General features: G+C 39.3%; 1 protein-coding gene across 5 annotated transcripts in view; it reads left to right on the top strand.

Annotated features, from left to right (window-relative positions):
• The window catches only part of GYPC (glycophorin C (Gerbich blood group)), a 94,328-nt gene that overhangs the window by 71,631 nt on the left and 2,136 nt on the right, over positions 1 to 20,561 (top strand). For 3 of the 5 annotated variants that reach the window (XM_020967130.2, XM_020967131.2, XM_020967134.2), the window contains one exon: positions 20,420 to 20,461. In XM_020967130.2, coding sequence (XP_020822789.1) covers positions 20,420 to 20,461 — 42 coding nt within the window. The remainder of the gene's footprint in view (positions 1 to 20,419; positions 20,462 to 20,561) is intronic. The other 2 variants (XM_020967133.2, XM_020967135.2) reach the window with 1 other exon arrangement.

Below are 20,561 nucleotides of genomic sequence, written 5' to 3'. Positions count from 1 at the left end.
GAATGGTTTAAAATAGGCTTCACAGAAGAAGTAGCAAGGAGCTAGTACTATGAAAGATCATCAGGCAGAAAAGAGAGGGGAGCTTGCATTACAGGTTTAATAAGGATTAAAAACAAGGAGGTAGGACATTTGTGAAGGTTAATAAGAAAAAAATAGCTGGGTCATTATCATAGTTTTAGAGTTGGATGGAGTCTTATTTTACAGATGAGGAAACTGAGGCCCAGAGCATCATGCAAGTACTAAATGGAATAGCCTAGGGTTAAAATACAACTCTACCACCTCAAAGTAGGTTGCATAGATCAGCTGTGACCAGATTACAGAAGTCCTAAGCGTTTGGACTCAGATGTCTAAAAAGTGAATGGACATACAGACAAGATAGATTTTAGAGGCTATCTGTCCAAGAGGATTAAGGATGGGCCTGCTGAGCCCTCTATACCCCCTCTCTCCTTAGGACCCTCTGTCCCCAGAATATTGAGTTTTTGTCTGAACTCAAGGCCCCAAAAGAATGAATGGCTGAACATAGCCTAAAGCTCACATACTGTTTTCTGAGTGCGGGGGGAGGGGCGGGGAGGTAAAGGGCAAGTGGAGGGAATGAAAGAACAGAGAGACAGAAAGGACAGAGGCACTAGCAATGATATCTCTGAAATCCAAGCCTCAGGGCTGCCTCCACTGCTCTGACTGGGTAGCTTTATGATAGTCCTGTGCTGTGAAAAGCAAAAATAACAAAAGCGACAGCTCCAGAGCAGGAAAGGCTCTTAGAGATAACCCCAAAACAGCAAATCAAGGGTAAGAGTGGGAAGAGAAAAAGAATTCAGTTGTTCTGGGTGAAGATGATGGTAAGAAGGCAAAAAAAAGGACCAGCCCCCAGACCTGAGGGGGCAGCCTGTCCAAATAGACCAAGGAGTGGGAGCTGGGAACAAAAGGGGCACTCAGACTGGGCTGCCATGAGCTAGGGGAAGGGCCCTTTCACAAGCTCTGACCCTCCGCACAGTCCTCTTTCATGGGGGTGTGGGAGAGATGACATTCCTCCTTCAATAATGTGTTAAAGCCAGCCAGATGTCCAGGGTCATCCTTAGGACAGAGCCTTTATTAAGGCCCTACATTAACTTCTGTTCTACCCAAGACATGAAGGAAGACTAAGAGAAGGGCAATTCAAAGGAATGAATTCATCAAAGAAAGAAAGGACAGAGACTCACCCCAGCAGAATGCTTCTTACCTACGCCTCTCCTCCCTTCCAAACCAGGCCTGGAGTAACATCTGAAATGGGCTTTGACTTGTAGTTCAAATATTGTTATCTTAGTTTCTGCATAAGTGACACCTTCCCAAAGCCTCCAGACAACACTGAGAGGACCAGTCACTGAAATGTGGTTTTGGTAATCCCTCACTTCCCCTTTATGTCCCATCCTTCTCTTTTTGGCATTCACTTAACCTTGGAAGCAGCAGGTTACAGTGCAAAGAACATGGGTTTGGGAGTCAGCGCCTGGGTTTAAATCTCATTGATGGGGACCTTGAGCAAATCATGTGACCTCCCCAGGATCCAGTTTCCTCATTTGTAAAATGAGGGGGCTAGAGCAGTGTAGCAAATTCTCAGGCTTCTTTTTCTAAAATCAGCCCCAAGACAGGAGCTCTATTTAGAAATTATTATTTTCTATGACCTGTTCAGTAAGTTGAGTGAGCATAAGTTAACTAATGTTTTGAAAATTGGGTTGGAAATTTATTTCCAGACATATGACATTCAAAAAGAAAAAGTATTAGCAGCATGTCACATACTCCTGATATAAGGAGAGTAATCTACAGGAGAAACAAAGAGAGACCAGTAAGTTAGACAGAGAACTTAGTGCAATCTGATTCAATGGGTAGTTCAGAAATACTGAATGATAGCACAAAATATTGAAATGCACCAGTAATAAATCTGAATTTTGGTATGTGAAACATGTTCATGTAGACAGACAAATGGGCTGACAGATGAGGCAGTATGGTGTAGTAATTAGTAAATAAGCCTCAAAGCCAAGAAAACCTGTATTCAAGTTATACCTTTGAGACATCCTGGCTTTAAGACCCTGGGTAAGTCATTTAACATTTGAGTGCTCTAGTCAACTAATATGATAAATTGCAGAAAAGATGTCAACCTGCATTGGATTGGTAAAGAGAGTTTCATCACTAGGGATTTCCCTATTCCAATGAAATCACAGGTATAATTCCTAGATAAATCACATCTATAATTCCTAGATAAAAGACAGATGTTATTCAATCATTTTCAGTCATGTATGACTGTGACTCCATTTTGGGTTTTCTTGACAAAGATACAGTAGTGGTTTGTCATTTCCTTCTCTCGCTCATTTACAGATGCGGTAACTAAGGCAAATAGGCTTAAGTGACTTGCCTGGGGTCACAGAGCTAGTAAGTGGCTGAGGCCAGGTTTGAGCTCCAAGACTAGTCTTCCTTACTCAAGGCTCCACACTCTATTCATTGCTCCACCCAGCCTAGATAGATAGATAGATATGTGTGTATGTGTGTGTATACATATGCATGTATTGTTTAAACACACATGTATAATAGTTATAGAGTATATGTATGTATCCCTCAAATGAAAAATACCCACAGTCACCACTTTACTGGTGGGGTTTAATATTTAGTGCTGTGCTTCAGGATTTCTGAACTGTTCATTGAATATTGTGTATGTCCATGTAAATGTTTCATTGGTTTTTTGTTTTTGTTTTGGAATGTTTTTTTTTTAACAGAGAGAGAGAAAGAGATAGAGGAGAAGGAGAGGGAGGGAGATAGAGTCAGAATATAGAGAGAGAGCTAAAGCAAGACAAAAAGACACACTAGAGCTTCAGTATAACAAGGTCCCCAGAGTCCAATTGATGCCATCATCTTATAATTGAAACTGCCTTCTAACAAGGTCTTTGGAGTACTTGCATTAAACTCCCTTGGATGGGATACCAAAGCAGTCCTTCTTGTTACTCACTTGTCTCCTGCTTCAAATAATTATTCTTTAGTATAGACTAAAGAATAAAATAGAGCTGATCCTATGGCCCTTTGTCAACAGCAGATAAGAACAATTAGCCTGTCCTGATTATTTAATTGTGCTAATTGTGCTTTTACTAACTCTATTCTGGTCACTTTTTTAAGCTTTTCTGGTTTTGCTCCTGTCTAGCACATTAAATAACTATCCTCTTTTCATTATGTTGAGTACTAGTTACCATGGATTATCACCAGTCCTCCTCTACCAATGCATCATTTGACACCAGGCAGCTAACCTCTCTTGATGTCAGTGTGTTTTTCCACTAGATCCTTTTCCAGGGACAGAAAAACTCCAATGGTGAGGGACCCTGCCCTAATTCACCTTTGCTTAGTTAACTTTCCAGAGGTAAACCTTGGTCTAGAGTCCTCATTCACTTTGCCCAGAGTTTTTGCCTTCTACTCAGTCCCCAATAGACCCTCTTCCCTGTGCAAAGAGTCCTTTCACAGAGGAAATAATTGCCCCTAAACTACTTTGTAAGACCACTGAATTAGACAAGATTTTCTTCAAGTGAGGACTATTTATATAGTCCAGAAACAAAACAAGACAGGGTATCTTTAAATATGAAGTGCTAGGCACTGGTATAGTAGAAGAAGCTCTATAGACTTGAATTTTTGTTCCTGCCTTGCCACTAATTCCCTGTGTGACCTTGGGCAAGGGTTCTCATCTGTAAAATGAATTGTTTAAACTGGATGATCTCTAAGGTTCTTTCTAGTTCTAAAAGGCTATGATTTCCCATGCCACTCCCTTCCTGCCTGCTATCAGTCCATCTATCACAGACTCTGGATTGTTGACTCTCTGGAATTGAGATTATCTTTCTGATTTGTTGTTTAAAAACAGGAAGACTCCACTGGCATTCTTCCTTAGTGAGGTCGAGCTTTTGGAAAGAGTTTATGTTGAATGTGTATTTTCTTTAGGGATTTCACTGGTCTGAGACAAATGGTGAAGTTCTCAACAAGTCTGATTGACCATTCAACAAGCATTCATTAAATGTCTGCTTCATGCTAGGAATGAAACTGGGAACTGGGTTTGCAATCCAAGAAATGAAACAGCTGCTGTCTTCAAGGAGCTTACCTTCTATGTCTAAATTTGATGTAAAAAAACATAGGCAGAACTCAGAATAGGAAAAATGAAATAGGATACAACTCAGGCTAAGCACCGCTTCACTGTTTCTCAATGTCCTGTTTGCCTCCAAAGAAAAATTGCAAATAGTTATCTTCTTCCTGTGTCACTTTTGTGATGAACTATTTACATGTGAAGCATTAGGTGTCTTCATTTGGAAATAGCCCAGGCAATCATAAGCCTTTTGCCGCTGCATTTTAAACAGAGTTCAGTTATTTACCTAAATGAATCAGCAGTGGTTGTTTTTCCTCCCATTAGTTTCACTGAAATAATTTAGCATATAAATGGAAGCCAAATTATTCTGTCTGCTGTCCAGATTGACAGCTGAGAAACCGTTGCTTAATTTTCAAAAAGCAGGATTGATGAATGTGAAGCCTGATGGGTTATTGTTCAAGGGTGGTAGTGTTTTTGTGTTCGGCATGTCAGATTGATGCGTTCCAAACAATGACCAATTTCATCACTGTTCTAGAGCTTCAATATATTTTGTGTGGTGTGTTTTGGAGGGGTAAGAGGGAGAAAGAGTACAGAAGGAGGGGAGGTCAAATAACATTAGCTGTATTTTTTAACTATATTTGTCTTTCATGCACATCACCTGTTTCTTCAGAAAAATAAGAACCATTAAGTATTCTAGGTAGACAAAGTCTTTTATGAGTTTACTTGTATTGGTGGTAAAGTTCTTAGTCCTTTATACTGACACCATATCTCACAAAGCTCATTCTAAGCATCTTATGACATAAAAGTAGAAGCCTAGGTCATCTTCTCTTGTATCCTTATCTCAACCTCTATTCCTTATACTGTATAATGCAGTGCTACATGCAACATAAGCAGGCAATAAATTCCTTATCCAATCAACAAATATTCATGGATTCCCACTGCCCTCTGCTAAGCTCTGTAAAAAAAAAAAAAACTTATGAAGTACAAAATTTGTCTTCAAGAAACACCCAGTTCATTTGGGGAATGTAAGCTTCTTGCAGCCAGGGAATGATTTTATTTTGCCTTTGTATTCCTAGCAGTGAGCACAGTGCCTTCATAGAGCAGGCACCTAATACATGTTGATTGGATTGGATTGGATTGGATTGGGAAACAAGATATACATATGTAAAATAAAATAACAGCAAACAATACACCCAAAATAATACTTTTATATGTATGTATGTACACACACACACACACACACACACACACACACACACACACAAAGTCCTTTCTTCACAATAACCCTGTCACATAGGTTATAAAAATATTGTCATTTCTGTTTCATAGATAAGGAAACTGAGTTTTCAGAGTTGAAATAACTTGTCCAAAAAAATTTACTAAGTGGAGGGTCTGGAAGTCAAACCTAGGTCTTCTGATTTCTGGAAAATAATTTGAAGTTATATAAGAAAAGTTCATATCATAGTTAAATTGTTCATATCTTTTGACTCAGATATTCCACTATTTGGATTATGTACAAAAATAATCATATCGTCATTATTTGTAATAGCAAAACACTGGAAACAAAATGCATGCCCAACAACCAGAAATAGCTGGGGAGGGAGGTGGGAAATGTGGCATGTGAATGTAATAAAATATTAGTAGACTATAATGAATGAAAAAAAAATGAAGAATTCAAAGAAATACGAGAAAGCTTATATGAAGTTACATAAAGCTAAAATAAAAAACCTAGGGGCAGCTAGGTGGCACAGTGCATAGAGCACCAGCCCTGGAGTCAGGAAAACCTGAGCTCAAAACAAATATGACACTTACTGGCTTTGTGACTCTGGGCAAGTCACTTAACCCCAATTGCCTCAACCAAAATAAATAAAAGAACAAAATATTCAATGATTACAACAGTGTAATAGCAACCTAGCAAGGCAATAAATTCTAGTAAAATATTTGGCATTAGTACCACATTGTTAAAGGACATATCCCTTCTTCCTGTTTACAACAGACTTAACATGTTTCAGGGATTGTACTTTGTAGGAACATTTCTTTAAGTCCTTGTTGGGAAGTGTTTGAAAGGCATGTCAATAAATTTAATAAATAAAAAAGAAAGTGAAAAAGAAAAAGAGCCAGGGGAATTTAGATTTAATTTATTATCTAATAGGAAGTGGGAGTCATTTAAGGTGGGGGATGGGATAGAGGAGAAAGATGGCAGTACTTATAGTATTTAGTGGCTAATCAACTAACAGTCCATGGGTCTTTGGGCACCAGTCGGTCAGTCAAAAAACACTTGTGAAGTATCTACTATACACCAGGCACTACAATAAATGCCAGCTATGCAAAAAGTGACAAAAGGCAGTCCCTGCCCTCAAGGAGGTCACAAATCACAATCTAATGGGGAAGACAACAAATAAGCAAACAAATATACTCAAACTATATACGTATATATATATGTATATATGTATATGTGTGTATGTATATGCACATATACACATGTATACATATACACACACACATATATATATATATAGAAATAATTAAAAGAAGGAAGGCACATCCTACAGAGTGCATCATGCAAAATGCCAGGATAGATGAATCAAAAGCTGGAATTAAGGTTGCTGGGAAAAATATCAAAAATCTCAGATATGCAGACGATGCTACACTGATGGCAGAAAGTGAATAGGAATTAAGAAGCTTTGATGAGGTTGAAAGAGGAGAACGTAAAAGCTGGCTTGAAGCTTAACATAAAAAAACAAAACAAAACAAAACAATACTAAGATCTTGGCAACCAGTCCCATCACTTCCTGGCAAATAGAGGGAGAAGTAATGGAAGAAGTGTCAGATTTTTTATTCTTGGGCACAAAGATCACTGCACACAGCAACTGCAGCCATGAAATTAAAAGACATGTGCTCCCTGGAAGGAAAACTATAGCAAATCTGGACAGCCTACTGAAAAGCAGAGACATCCCTTTGCCAACAAAGGTCCATATAGTCAAAGTTATAGTTTTTTCCATTACCACTGTATGACTATGAGAGTAGGACTATGTAAAAAAGCTGTGTTGCAGAACTGATGCTTTCAAACTGTGATGCTGAAGAAGACTTTTGAGAGTCCCTTGGATAGCAAGGAGGTCAAATCAGTAAATAAATACTTAAAGAAATTAATTCAAGCTATTCACTAGAAGGTCAAATACTAAAGCTGAAGCTTAAATACTTTGACCACATAAGGAGAAGATGGGACTCATTAGAAAAGACACCGATGATGGAAAAGATTGAAGGAAAAAGAGATGGCAGAGAATAAAATGGATAGATAGTATAGTGGAAACAATAAATATGAACTTGGATGGACTTTGAGAAATAGTGGAAGATGGTCAGGAAAAGTAAGACAGGACTGAACAGCAACAACAAAGAAAGGCCTCCTACAGAAGAAGATGGGATTTTAGCTGGGACTTAAAGGAAACTGGGAAGCCAGTAGGTGGAGATAAGGTGGGAGAGCATTCCAGGAATGATGGACAGCCAAAGGAAATGCCTGGAGCTGAGAGAGGGAGTGTTCTATTCATGAAACAAGACATGAGGGCGGTGTTAGTGGATCAAAGAGTACATATCAAGGAGCAATATGTAACAAGACTAGAAAGGTAGAAGGGGGCTGGGCTATAAAGGGCTTTGAGCTCTTCATAACAGAGCATTTCGTATTTGATACTGGAGGTGATGGGGAGCCACCGGAGTTTATGAGTAGGGGAATGACATGGTCAGACCTGTGCTTTAGGAAAACCAGTATAGTAGCTGAATGGAAAATATATTGGAGTTGGGAAAGACTTGAGGTAGGCAGACCCACCACCAGGCTGTTGCAACAGTCCAGGTGTGAGGTGATGAGGGCCTACACCAGATTGGTGACAGTGTCAGAGGAGAGAAGAGGGCATATTCAGGAGATGTTGCAAAGGTGAAACTGATTGGAAACAGATTAGAGATTGGATAGTAGATATCATCTGTAAAATGGTGTTAATAATCATACCAGCATTAACAGTTGGAAGAGCAATTGGGAGAAATTATGAAATTCACTGAAACAACTATAAATTAGTTCTGACTCTCTGATGTTTTCATAAGAAAAATATTTTTGAATTCACAGTTAGGCCCTTCTCACCCTGTTCCAGCCATACTTCAAAGCATTTAATCAGCAAGTACAGGATAATGGAATAATGATTTTTTTTCCCCCTCAAATGGAAAGTGTTGACAGGCAAAACATAAAGGAAAGGGAAATCAAGACAGACAGGTGGGACAGAACCAATGGACTTTTCCTCTACCTAAAATAGTTCTCTTTTGAATTGGAAATGGCCCATCACCTACTTGCTGCAGGGAAGCCCAATTAAGTTTCATGTGTCCTGAATACATAGCCCACAAAGATCTCTCCCTCCTATACACTCTCCCATAACACTTCCAGTTTGTGCCTCTTGTTTGAAACTCATCTCCTACTGCCTCATAATGTTGTTTAGCTTGTTTCTTCTATACCACACACCATCTCCTATCTCCATACCTATCTGTAAGATGTTCCCCAGGCCTGCGATGCTCTACCTTCTTACCTCTATCTCTTGAAATCCTTGTTTCTTTCAAAAATTCAGCTAAAGAACTTCCTTCTTCATGAGACCTTTCCTGCTATTTCAATTTTCCTTGACCCCAGCTTCTAGTGCTTTCCCCTGCCAAATTTCCATGTAGCTAATTTATATATGTTTCGTATATATATTTTGTGTCTATACTTGCATATAAACATGCTATCTCACTTCATAGAATGTCGAGTCTTTGAAGGCAAGGATTATCTCACATTTTTCATTGTAAATCCCAGCACCTAACACAATGTTTGGCACACTAAAGTATGCACTTAATAAATACTTCTTTGCCTATTTGCCTATTTGATTGTCTAAGGTACATATACCTTGTCTGCTTGACTGAGTAGTAAGCTCTATCTTCTTTTTTTTTTATCCCAGTCAGAACTTGATTTAGGGCTGCATATTTAAGTTACCATGAAATACTCATTGGATGGATGGATGGATGGATGGGTAAATGGGTCAATGAATGACTGAATTACATGATACAATACTAACTCTGATAACTTCTACTCAGCTTCCCAAAGCATGTGTATTTCATTAATTCAGGAAATGTCTAAAGGAATCTGGAAAAGGAAAAAAAGAAAGTAAATTTGACCTTGTTCTAACCAAAACAATTCAGTTAATGGAATCCATTTGCTAACTGATTTCTGTTGCCCAAGGAAGAACTTTAAGCCATAGGCTCTAGTACAGAGAGAAAGAAAAAAAATATCTTCAGATCAAATCATAGAATCACAGACCTAGTGCTGGAAGAGACCTCAGAGGCCATTATCTAAGATGTCCAACCTCCTCATTTCACAAATAAGAAAATTGAGGTCCAAAGAGGTTAAACGATTTAGCCAAGGTTGTGCAGATCACAAGTGGTAGAAACAAAAATTTAACTCAATTCCCATAACTCCAAGTTCAACACTTGAATTTTAGTTCTTTTTACTGCTCCAGGCTTTCTAATGACTTTAAAGGATTTTCTGTGACTCTGAAGCCTCACCTTCTCCATGATGCCTCCATCTCTCTCTCTCTCTCTCTCTCTCTCTCTCTCTCTCTCTCTCTCTCTCTCTCTCTCTCTCTCTCTCTCTCTCTCTCTCTCTCTCTCTCTCTCTCTCTCTCTCTCTCTCTCTCTCTCTCTCTCTCTCTCTCTCTCTCTCTCCATTCTCTGAACTCCTATAACACTCACGCATCGTGCCAGGTTTTGGATTGCGGAGTGGGAGTCAGGGGAATACGAGCCTGCTTAACATCTTCTGCCTTGCATTGCTATTTACCTTTTGCTGTGGGTTAGTCTTGATTTCCCAGCAAGACTATAAATTCCCTGTGCCAAATAATTCTTTTAATCTTCTGGACTAACTAAAACAGGGCTAAAAGCATAGCTGCTGCCCAATTAATGTGTAGTTACTGACTGACCTAAGGGAACACACTGCAGACTTGATATTCCTTCAGTATGAGTAACTCTCTGGTGAGGAAACTCTTTCTAACAATGCAGATCCTAAACTGCTCTGCATCTTATAGGCTTAGAGAGTTACTGGGAGGTGAAGGCAATGGGGAGGGGCCAAAGGAACAAATGAGAGGTTAAATAACCCAGGATCCCACAGCTACTATGCATCAGAGAGTCAAATTTAACCCAAATCCTTCTGACTGGGAAGACAGCCCTCATGCATACGCAATATATAATTTCTCTATTAACTCATTGCTGATGTTAATAACCCATCCAAGAGTTTACCTAAACCTTATTTTTAATGTAGTTGAATCCTATCTACCTCCAGTGGCCCATATTTACTCTGGGGCCAGACAAAACAAAACCCTGTCTGGAGAATGGCAGCTTTTACTTTGTGGCCCAGGACCTGTAACACAAAAGCTACAAAAGGGCAGTGGTATAGTGTCCTGTTTCTCCTTTTAGATGACTGAAAGAGACCAAACACAGGGTTAATTAGCAGGTCTCTCATCTTTAGTTGGAGAAAATAATGTGTATGGCCTCTTTTCTACTCAAATAGCACATGATTCTATGACACTAGTATTAATTAAACATATAGCTAAGGATCATATGTTACTGAATATTAAAACTGTGAGGGACTTTAAAGGCTATCTAGTCCAAGCCCTTCATTTTTAGGAAACTAAGGCCAGATGGGTATGGTGACACATATGGTGCTATTGGGCAAGCTGAGGCTAGTGGTCACTTAAGCTCAGGAGTTCTGAGCTATAGCAGAGCTAAAGTCAATCACATGTCCATACTAAACACGGCACCAATATGGTGAGTCTGTGGGAATGAGGACTAGGTTGCCTAAGAAGGGGTGAATCTGTCCAAGTGTGAAATGAAGCAAATCAAAGCTTCCATGATGATCAACAGTGGAATTAGGTTTGTGAGTAGATATTGTATTTCCAGCGTGGGTGATATAAGATGTCATAGGAAAAAAGGAGAGGAAGGAAGGAAGGAAGGAAGGAAGGAAGGAAGGAAGGAAGGAAGGAAGGAAGGAAGGAAGGAAGGAAGGAAGGAAATAAACAAAGGAAGAAAGGAACAAAGAAAAGAAGGAATGAAGAAAAACCAAGGAAGACCCAAAGATTTGAAGTGATTTACCCAAGATATCAATGTAAATTATTGGCAGATAACTGAGACTAAAACCCAATTCTTCTGGATTGCCTTAGGATTCAGTGACAGGGCAGATCATAAGGCCTGGTGATCCTCCATGCCATTAGAAAGAATATCATCTTATCCAAGAGGTATCAACAGTCCAGCCACCTGGATGGGTTCTAGACAGACCTAGGTTGAAGTAAGGGTGGGCAAAGTGACGGCAAGGGAGAAAGGTGCCTCTGGTTTGTTGGGGGTCTTCCTGTCCTACCTGACCAAGAATTATCTATGGAGTAGTAGACAATAAATGGCTCTGGAGTTAAAGGACCTCAGTTCCATCTAACTTCTGTTGCTTGTAACATGTGTGATTTTGGGGGACTCCCTTAAACTTTCTAGGAGCTGTCAACTCCTAACTCCTTTCAGGTGCTCTTAGCCCTCAAATGAACTCTCTCATGCAGAATACTCATCATCCAACTAGAGGGAATTTGTAGAATTTTTAGTGCCTTGATCATAAGTGTATGTTGCTTAATAAAAGTTTGTTAAATTGGGGGAGGGGGGATAGAAATAAGTTGTTTATCCCTCTCTCAAGATCCCACCCAAAAAGAATTTTAGAGATTTTTAGTCACATTCTTTCTCACCTTTCAAATCTTTCCAGAATGTTCAGGTCCCAGAGTTTGTCCTAGATTCCATGACAAAGGAACTTAAGTGAGAGATAGCCACTCTACTTCTGCATACGTCTTGTAAACAAAACTGAACTCAAAGACATTTCAAAATGAATGGCGTGAAGGAATGGAAGGCAGTGGAACAGGATGTTGGAAATTTTTTTTCCAGCAATCAGGAACATTTGGAAAACTTATTAGATGTTAGGGGTGGGGGAAGAGTTGGGTAAAGGGTCAGATAAGATTCTATTTTAAAATACCAGCTTCTTTGAGGAGTAGGGAATGAGAATTCTCTCCATAGAGAGTCCTTTATCTTTGATGCTTAGATGCTGTTTATATGTGCTCCCCACATACTTCTAAAGCATTGTATTTATTCTCTTAATGAATTGTGTCCCCCTTGGGGATATGTGATGGAAGGGAGGCCTCTTCCTTTCCCCCCTCCCCATTTCAGAGCAGACACAAATATTCTTAGGATGTTTCCTATTGGCCATGAGCTCATAGAGTGTTCCTTAATGCTTCAAGACTGACAGGAAGAAGCCTGACAGGCAGGAGATTATTTTCCTAGTACATTCACAGAGTTCTGGCTCAGCAGTCAATCAAATCAGCCCTTACAACCAACAGGAAACAGTCTGAGAATATTTGTACTTGCCTTGAAGTATGTGGTGAGGAGGGGAGAAAAGGAAGGCCCCCTCATCATACATCCTCCAAAGAGATACTACATATTTATCCTGTATATATACATACACATACAAGTGTGTATAAGTAGATAGGTAGGTAGGTAGGTAGATAGATAGATAGATAGACAGATAGATAGATAAGGAAGAGAGAGATCTCTGTTGTTTCTCCCCTCTTTGGAATATAAGTTCCTTATAAATAGGGATTATTGCATTCATTATATTTTTATCCTTAGTGCCTGACACATAGTACGTACTTAATAATTAGATTGTGAACTCCTTGAAAACATGGACTGTTTTTTGCCTTTTATTGTGTCTCCAGCACTTAGCAAAGTGCCTGGGACATAGTAGGCACTTAATAATTATCTGTTGTCTTAATTTCACTTAAAAAATACTTTTCCATTGATTGATTGATTGATCTATGCTACTAGTCCAATCAATAACAAGGCCACAATGTAAATCTATGACATCATTAGTGTCATGAAATCACTTAGCTGGAGTATAAAAGAAAAAATGTATTTGACACTAAATGAAGGTCCTCTGCTTCCCATTGCTTGTCCCCTTTAACTGAAGATCAACATGGTGTGGATATTAGCTGTGCTCATTAGATATAGGCAATGTTTATCAGCCCATAAGCCCAGCTGACAAATACCACAGAAGAAAAGCCATTTTGAGTCATTTTGGTTCATAAGTTCTCATGTGCAGTGTAAAATCAAAATCATGATGCCTCTCTCTTTCTCTCTCTCTCTCTCTCTCTCTCTCTCTCTCTCTCTCTCTCTCTCTCTCACACACACACACACACACCCACACACACACACACACACACCCACACCCATATACACCCTTCTTTCACCTCCCCTTCTGTCTTTCTCAGTGTGTCTCTGTGTCTTTAATTAATGTGCAGATATGAATAAACTAAATATTTCCAGGTTCCTGAAAAGAAAAGAAAGATAACCTCTGGTTAGATTTGAGTTCAAATCCCACCTGTTCCAAGCAGCCTCCCCCAAATACTCCATCTTACAGTGATTTCCCTCCTTTCAGCTAACACCCTCACTGTGTACCACACAATATCCAATCTTGTATCATTCTTTAATTGTGGCATGTGTCAGTTACTAGATCATAAAGTTAGAACTCAGAGTAAGGTCATTTAGTTCAACTCTTTTTTACAGATGAGAAACTGAGTCTCATTAAGGTTCAATGACTCGCCCCCAAGTACTAAGTGGCAGTCAGACTTCAAACCCAGTTCCTTTTATTCCAAATCCAGAGCTATGTGCCACTATTCTATTTCCCAGCTAGATTATTATGTTCAGTGAAGGAAGATGTTGTGTCATATATTTCTGTTATCTCCCATGCATCAAGTTCAGAGCTGAGCAACTTGTTGGTTGGTTAATGGAGTGCCCAGATAATCTACAATTGCAAATCAACCCTCAAATCATCAAACTCTTTGAATATACTGTGCTCAATAAATGTCAATTGTTTGACTAACTAGTAAAAACAATGCTTAACCAAGAGCCTTGAACTCACTAGTTATTTCTTGAGTGTTTCTTGAATTGAATTTGTTAAGCATTTGTTGAAAATACAGGGTTTTCCAAAAGTCTTAGTGCAATTATAAGCTTTAATTGCTTGATACTGAGACTAGACTTTTAGGAAGTCCTATATGAGCTGGAAGGACTCAAATTCTAAAAAAGAATCAGTGAAGAAAAGGAGTTGTGTGTCACTTAAAAGATCTGATGGGTAGTTGTAGATCTGGAGGCTAGGCAATGATTCTAGAAGGCTATCAGCAAGGTTAGTAAAGAGGAGACACTGAAAGTTAGCTGTTCTGAGTCAAATGTAACATAAACCTATCCAATGATTCAGGCTTGGGGTTAGAATGCAATAAAGTACTTATGAAATATAAAATAGAGTTTAAAAAAACTTCGCTGATAAGATATTTAAGAAATAATTTCAAAAGTTAAAAAAAGATAGTGCCTAGATAAAACACTATTCTCTTCCTCCTCCACAGTCACCATGGAAACCAGATTAAATCAGGAAGTCATTCCCTCAAAGGGCAACAAGAATTTTGGTAAAACTTCTAGCACTAACTCCCTTTGGCTGGACCTTTTAGGCCTTGTATGATAAGGAAGTCAAACAACCTCCCACCACCCCCTTAAAGGACCATTACAGACTAAACATAATGGATGTTGCTTCTATAGCCAAAATGCTTAAAAATAAATGAAAGAAGAAACAAAGAAAGAGAACAGATGAATGAATGAATATACAAATAAAAATACTGTTTTTAAAAGACCTGATGTTCTTTAGGTAGGATGGTTTTATTTTAGGAGAAAATGCAGTTTGGGGAGAAGAATGTGAAAATGTGATTTAGGAGAAAAAGTGGAAGAATTTTAACTCTGATTGCCCTAAGGGTGGCCCTAATCAGCATCATCACATCTTTAGATGTGAAAGGCACATTCTCCAACAATTCTTTCTTCAAGGATCCAGGATTTCCCTGGGAGGTTAGCCCTGGAAGGGCTAGCTCCATATCATAAAGAGGAAAGCATCACTGGAGGATGTATATCACAAGAGAGAAAAGATGACTGATAACCAGAAATAATAGCACAAACTGATTGGATTAGTTTAATTGACTATACCAATACCTTGTTTAAGGATCATTTACAAGGTATTTAGCACGGGGTTAAACAACAAATACATCGTGATTGACTCATTGATTATTTCATTCAGCTAAAAAAATTAGTTACCTCTGTGATCTGAGTGGTCATTAAAGTCCAAACAACAAAATTTACTTGTATAGAAATAAGAATAGAGATAGGGATTAGAACTATTATTTCATTGTCATGGAGAATTTTCAGTTGAACAAACTCTCTATTAGTGAAGATTCTCACTTTCTCTGAAACTTAAATTCTTAGAGAGTTTCCTAGAGCACTGAAAGTTTAAGTGACTTGCCAGCATCACGCAGCCCCATACCACAGATGAAACTGGTACCCAAATCTTCATGGCACCAGGGCCAGCTGTCTTGTCACTACAGAACTTGCCTTCTTGCCTAATTGCAAATGTTTGTTTTTTTTAAATATGCACTCAAACCCCCCAAAAAAAAATTTAAAGGAAGAACCAGTTTTCTCTAAACTGGGCTCAGATTCCTGGGCTCCATTCATTTAAGTACAAGATATTGGTAGAGCAGAACTGTAAGACAAAGTTCCAAGACCAGACGGAAGGAGGCATGTGGAAGATCAGAAGGATCTGGGAAGCTCTAGTTATTGAGTAAGAGCCAAGCATTAAAATGACTGTTAGCCCCTGAAAACAGTTAACAAAATGAAAGAAAGGAAGGAAGGAAGGAAGAGCGTGTCTGCCATCTCAGCTCCGTATTCAGAAAGTGTTTACATGATAAGTACTATAAGCAAGGTTCCAGTGCCTGATCTACTCTTATTCACAGAATCACCGAATTCGAGAGTTGTAAGGGACCTTAGCCAATTTCTAGTTCAAACCATATATAAAAGGAATCCCTATTGTAACAGAACTGAGAAGAGGTCATCTAAGCCCTGCCTGAAGACATCCAAGGTGGAATGATAGAACCTACCACCTTTTGAGGCAGTCCATTTCACTTTTGGACAGATAATAATAACAAAAACAATAATGTGTATAACTCTTTAAGGTTTGCAAAGTCTTTTATAAATATTAACTCATTTAATACTCATAAAGCCTAGGAGATAGGTGCTATTATTATCACCATTTTACAGGTAAGGAAACTGAGGCAAACTGAAGTTAAGCACATACCCAGGGTTACAGAACTAGTTGAACTTAAACTCAGTACTAACTTCAGGCTCAGCATTCTATACATCTTATCACCTAGCTGCCTGAAGATCTTATTGGCATTTCCTGATACCAAGTTTAAATTTTCATTTTTGATACATTTAGCCATGTCTCCTGGGGCAAGAAAAGAAAAGAAAAGAAAAGAAAAGAAAAGAAAAGAAAAGAAAAGAAAAGAAAAGAAAAGAAAAGAAAATCTCTGCTCCACATGGTAGCCTTTCAAATACTTGAAGACAGCTATCGTGTCCTCTGTGTCTTCCAGGCTAAGAACCCCCAGTTCCCTCAACTGATCCTAATGCAACATGAACTCAAGGTCTTTTGTCATCCTGGATACCATCCTCTGAACACTCTCCAATTTACTAAACCACACTGCTCACAATAATCAGGTGCCACCACTTTGCACAAATTCTACACTGGGCAAAGATTATCATATGCTTGGTATAGAAGTTTGCTGCAGAATTAAGTCAGCTTGGTACTATTGCCTCACCTCAGTTTTCTCATTTTGCCATAGTATGTTCAAGCAAAAAGGGTGCCTCAGAGATTGCCTAACTCAACAAGCTAATTTTATAAATTAAGAAACTCAATACTAGAGAGGTCAAGTGACTTCCCCAAAGCCTCATAGGTAGTCAGTGGCAAGGTTAGGACTAGAGCCCAGGTGTTTTGACCTTCAGAGACACATTCTTTCATTACACCACAATAACTCCTAAACCTAACAAATATGTCTTGTCCTTTCAGATCTCTGGATTCCCTAGTCGATAACCATTTCTTATTCTTATATCTGTCAGGCCTTGAAGGAGTGGTGACAGAATGGAAGATTAGGACAGGTCAATCTGACCAGCAGCATACAGGGCTAGAAGGTTAAAAAGGAACAGACATAGAATCCAGCGAGTGCAGGAAAGAGACCAAAGCAAACAAAAGAGAATGCTTGTTATACAGGAAAGGATGCTGGATTTGGAATCAAAAGACCTGAGTTTGAATCCCACCTCTGCCACTGTGTGACCTAGGGCATGTCACAAACTCTTAAAGACTCAGTTTCCTCAACTGTAAAATGAGTACAGTTGGATTAGATGACTTGTAAGGGCTGGTTCTAATTTTATGTTTCCATTATTTATGTAAATGAGAGAAGTACTGGATATTAGAATGCCTGTTATCTTCATGGTATGTCAAGCCTGGGTGCTGCTTAATGCTGAATACCAACATATAACTGGGACTGTCATATACTTCAGCTTTTTTGCTATTTCTTTTTCATTCCTCTTTGGTACAAAGGTCTTTTTGTTTGTTTGTCTTGTCCCTGAGGCAGCCCCTACCTTACAGGGCCTCTAATACCTGTATATGCTGGTGTATTCTGCCTAAGTGCCTTCCAGGTTTCTGTCAATCAACAAGTACTTATTAAGCACCTAGTATGTGCCCAGAACTTCCTAGGGATACAGATACAAAATAGAGACTGTGCCTGCCCTCAAGGAGATTATATTCTAGTGTAAGGATACAACACAGGGATGGGGAATGGTAGCCAGGGAAAGGAGCGTTGATCTAAACACTTTAAGGTCTCAAAAATGGAGTCACAAGGCAATAAGTAAATTGTCCTTTTCCAGTAGCATTATTAATGCCAATGTAATTATTGCTACTTTTTCTATTAGAAATATCAAAATTGATGTGATTTCTAATTCCATTTCTAAGCCTAATTCCTGAGCACACAAACGTGCATGTTTCTTTAGGGTGTACACATAAGGAATTTTTTTAAGGTAAAAATTTATTGAACACTCAGTCATAAAAGACATTATTTTTATTCATCAAAAATTAAAAAACAAACTAGAGACTAAAAGTCAACTAAACTTACTTTTTAAAATTCAAAACTATATTTTCAACTACAGACTTAAAGATGAGAAACAAAACACCAGTTTTTGGAAATCTTTGGGTGTGTCTGGGTGCACCCTGTATATATACCTGTGCCTGGGCAGGAGAAGGAAGACATCTGGAGCAGGGTGGAGGAGAGGGAAACACCCATGAACAGATGGCAAGATGCCTGTGATGATTAGTCCCTGGTGTCCTGGTGGATCACTAGATGGCAAGAAGCTTGGTCAGGTCTAGGCCAGCTAGATAGAGAGGACTGATATGAAGATTGGTTCACCATCCTATCCAGAGCAGCTCTGCCCCAGAGCCAACCCAAAACTGAGTGCAATTAGTGTTGAGAGATTCCCTGGAGGCTGGATCTCAGGGTGGTTGTTACTGGTGGAGAATCAGGCAGTGTCAGATAGCAAGATGCCTTAGCGGGCTAGGCCTTGGGATCTCAGTAGGTGGCTATTCCATTATCTGATCTTGACCTTTTATACGATGGCCTAGAGAAACCCTTAAGCTGGACATAGGCATGACACCACTCCCTACCCTCAGAGAATTGCCCAATTTTTCTAGCCCCGACTTCTTGCCCTTTCTATATATTTCCCTGCTACTAAATACCCATGGTCACAGTGCTGGCAACTTGTTTCTTAGCACAAAGAAGCATCTGGCAATTACCCCAGGGGAAAATGACCTCATATCACTATAATTAAAGTGATTATTTGAGCAGAAATGTCTATTATAAAGCAGTCTTCTCTGTTTTAATATGTGTAGTCCTTGTAATAGGAACATGGGAATTGTATGTTAACACTGACGCCTCTTCCACTGTCTAATAAATCATTCTTCTTTCCAATTTCCCAGAGGAGAGGCTGTAAGTCTGCTTAATAACTAAGGACAAGCACACACAATTCCATCAGTCCTTAGGACCATGGAGCTCTCATTAGGAAGATGAATTCCAAGAGCTCGCAGTGATTTAGATAAACTCCATAGGTCTGGTAAAACCCAAAGGGATTCTAAGGTGATGCAGAAGAGGGAAGGAGAGCTGCCTGGAATAGACTTTAATGGATTCTAACATCCATTCCCCCAAAAAGAAAAGGAAAATCTTAAACACCAGCCCTTGAAGATAGACAAGTTATTGTTTCATTCAAAGGAAGCAGAGAGATGAATTGTCAGAAGAAATAACAGTGTTTGGAAGGGTCTCCAAATAGTCTTTGGAGATTTTGTGCAAATTACTCCTACCTCGCAAGGTTTTTAGGACTAAACACAATAAGGAATAACCTTTGTGGTATGATTTTGGCAGGTAGGTATCTCAGTGATTACAGTGATGGGCCCAGAGTCAGGAAGATCTGAGTTCAAATCCAGCCTTAAACATTTACTAGGTATGTGACCTAGGACAAGTCATTTAACCTCAGTCTGTTTCCATTTCCTCAACTTCAAAATGGGGGTAATAACAGCATTTATTTCCCAGAGATGTTGTGAGGATCAAAGGATATACTAATTGTAAAGCACTTAGCAAAGCTCCTGGCACATAGTAGGTGCTATATAAATGCTTATGGCCTTCCCTTTTCCTCTGATTTCAGGGGTATCAGGCAAGTTCTAGGTCCCCAAACACCATTTCCCATGTGTTCGCTTATAACTGAAATGCCAACATTATCAGTTAGGTAGTATCAACCTAGGAGTCCTTCTGGATTCCTCTCTCACCTCCTCCCACCCCATATTGAATCTGTTGGCAAAGCCTGTCGATTTCACCTTTGCAACATCTCTTGAATATGCCCCTTTCTCTCCTCTAACACTGACACCACTCTAGTATAGAACCTTATCAACTCATGCCTAGACTATCACAGTAGAGTACAGGGGGTCTGCCTGCCTCAAGTCTCTCCCCACTCCAATTCATCCTTCACTGAGCCACCAAAGTGATTTTCTTGAAGCACTGACCATGTCACTCCCTTAACTCAGTAAATTCCAGTGGCTCCCTATCACCTCTTGGATCAAATATTAAATGCTCAGTTTGGCACATCCCTACAGAATGTTACAGAATGTAGACCCCAGAACAGGGCAAGGCAGGACAAGTGAGGAAGGGTGTTCAATAATCTCAGGAGAAGCCTCATACTTAGTTTTAAGGCAAGGTTGATGGTGGTAAAAAGAAGATGAAACGAACCAATGGATGGATGATTTCTCTCCATTCAACCATGTTTATCTAATCCATCTTGGGACCCTGTGCTCTCTCTTCACAGCAGGAGACACCAGTCCAGGGAATGACATCACCATCATTGCAGGTGAGCAAGCTCTCTGAGAACAGAAACTTTAACCTTGCTTTCGGAATCCCTTCCCCATATCTACCTCCTAGACAGGACAAAATTCCAGTTTTGGCTTTGG

Source organism: Phascolarctos cinereus, unplaced genomic scaffold, assembly GCF_003287225.1.
Source record: "Phascolarctos cinereus isolate Bilbo 61053 unplaced genomic scaffold, phaCin_HiC Scaffold_726;HRSCAF=1367, whole genome shotgun sequence".
In the NCBI taxonomy this organism is placed as follows: domain Eukaryota; kingdom Metazoa; phylum Chordata; class Mammalia; order Diprotodontia; family Phascolarctidae; genus Phascolarctos; species Phascolarctos cinereus.
Note: the sequence above shows the minus strand (reverse complement) of the source record. Positions and strands in the feature narration are given on the sequence as shown.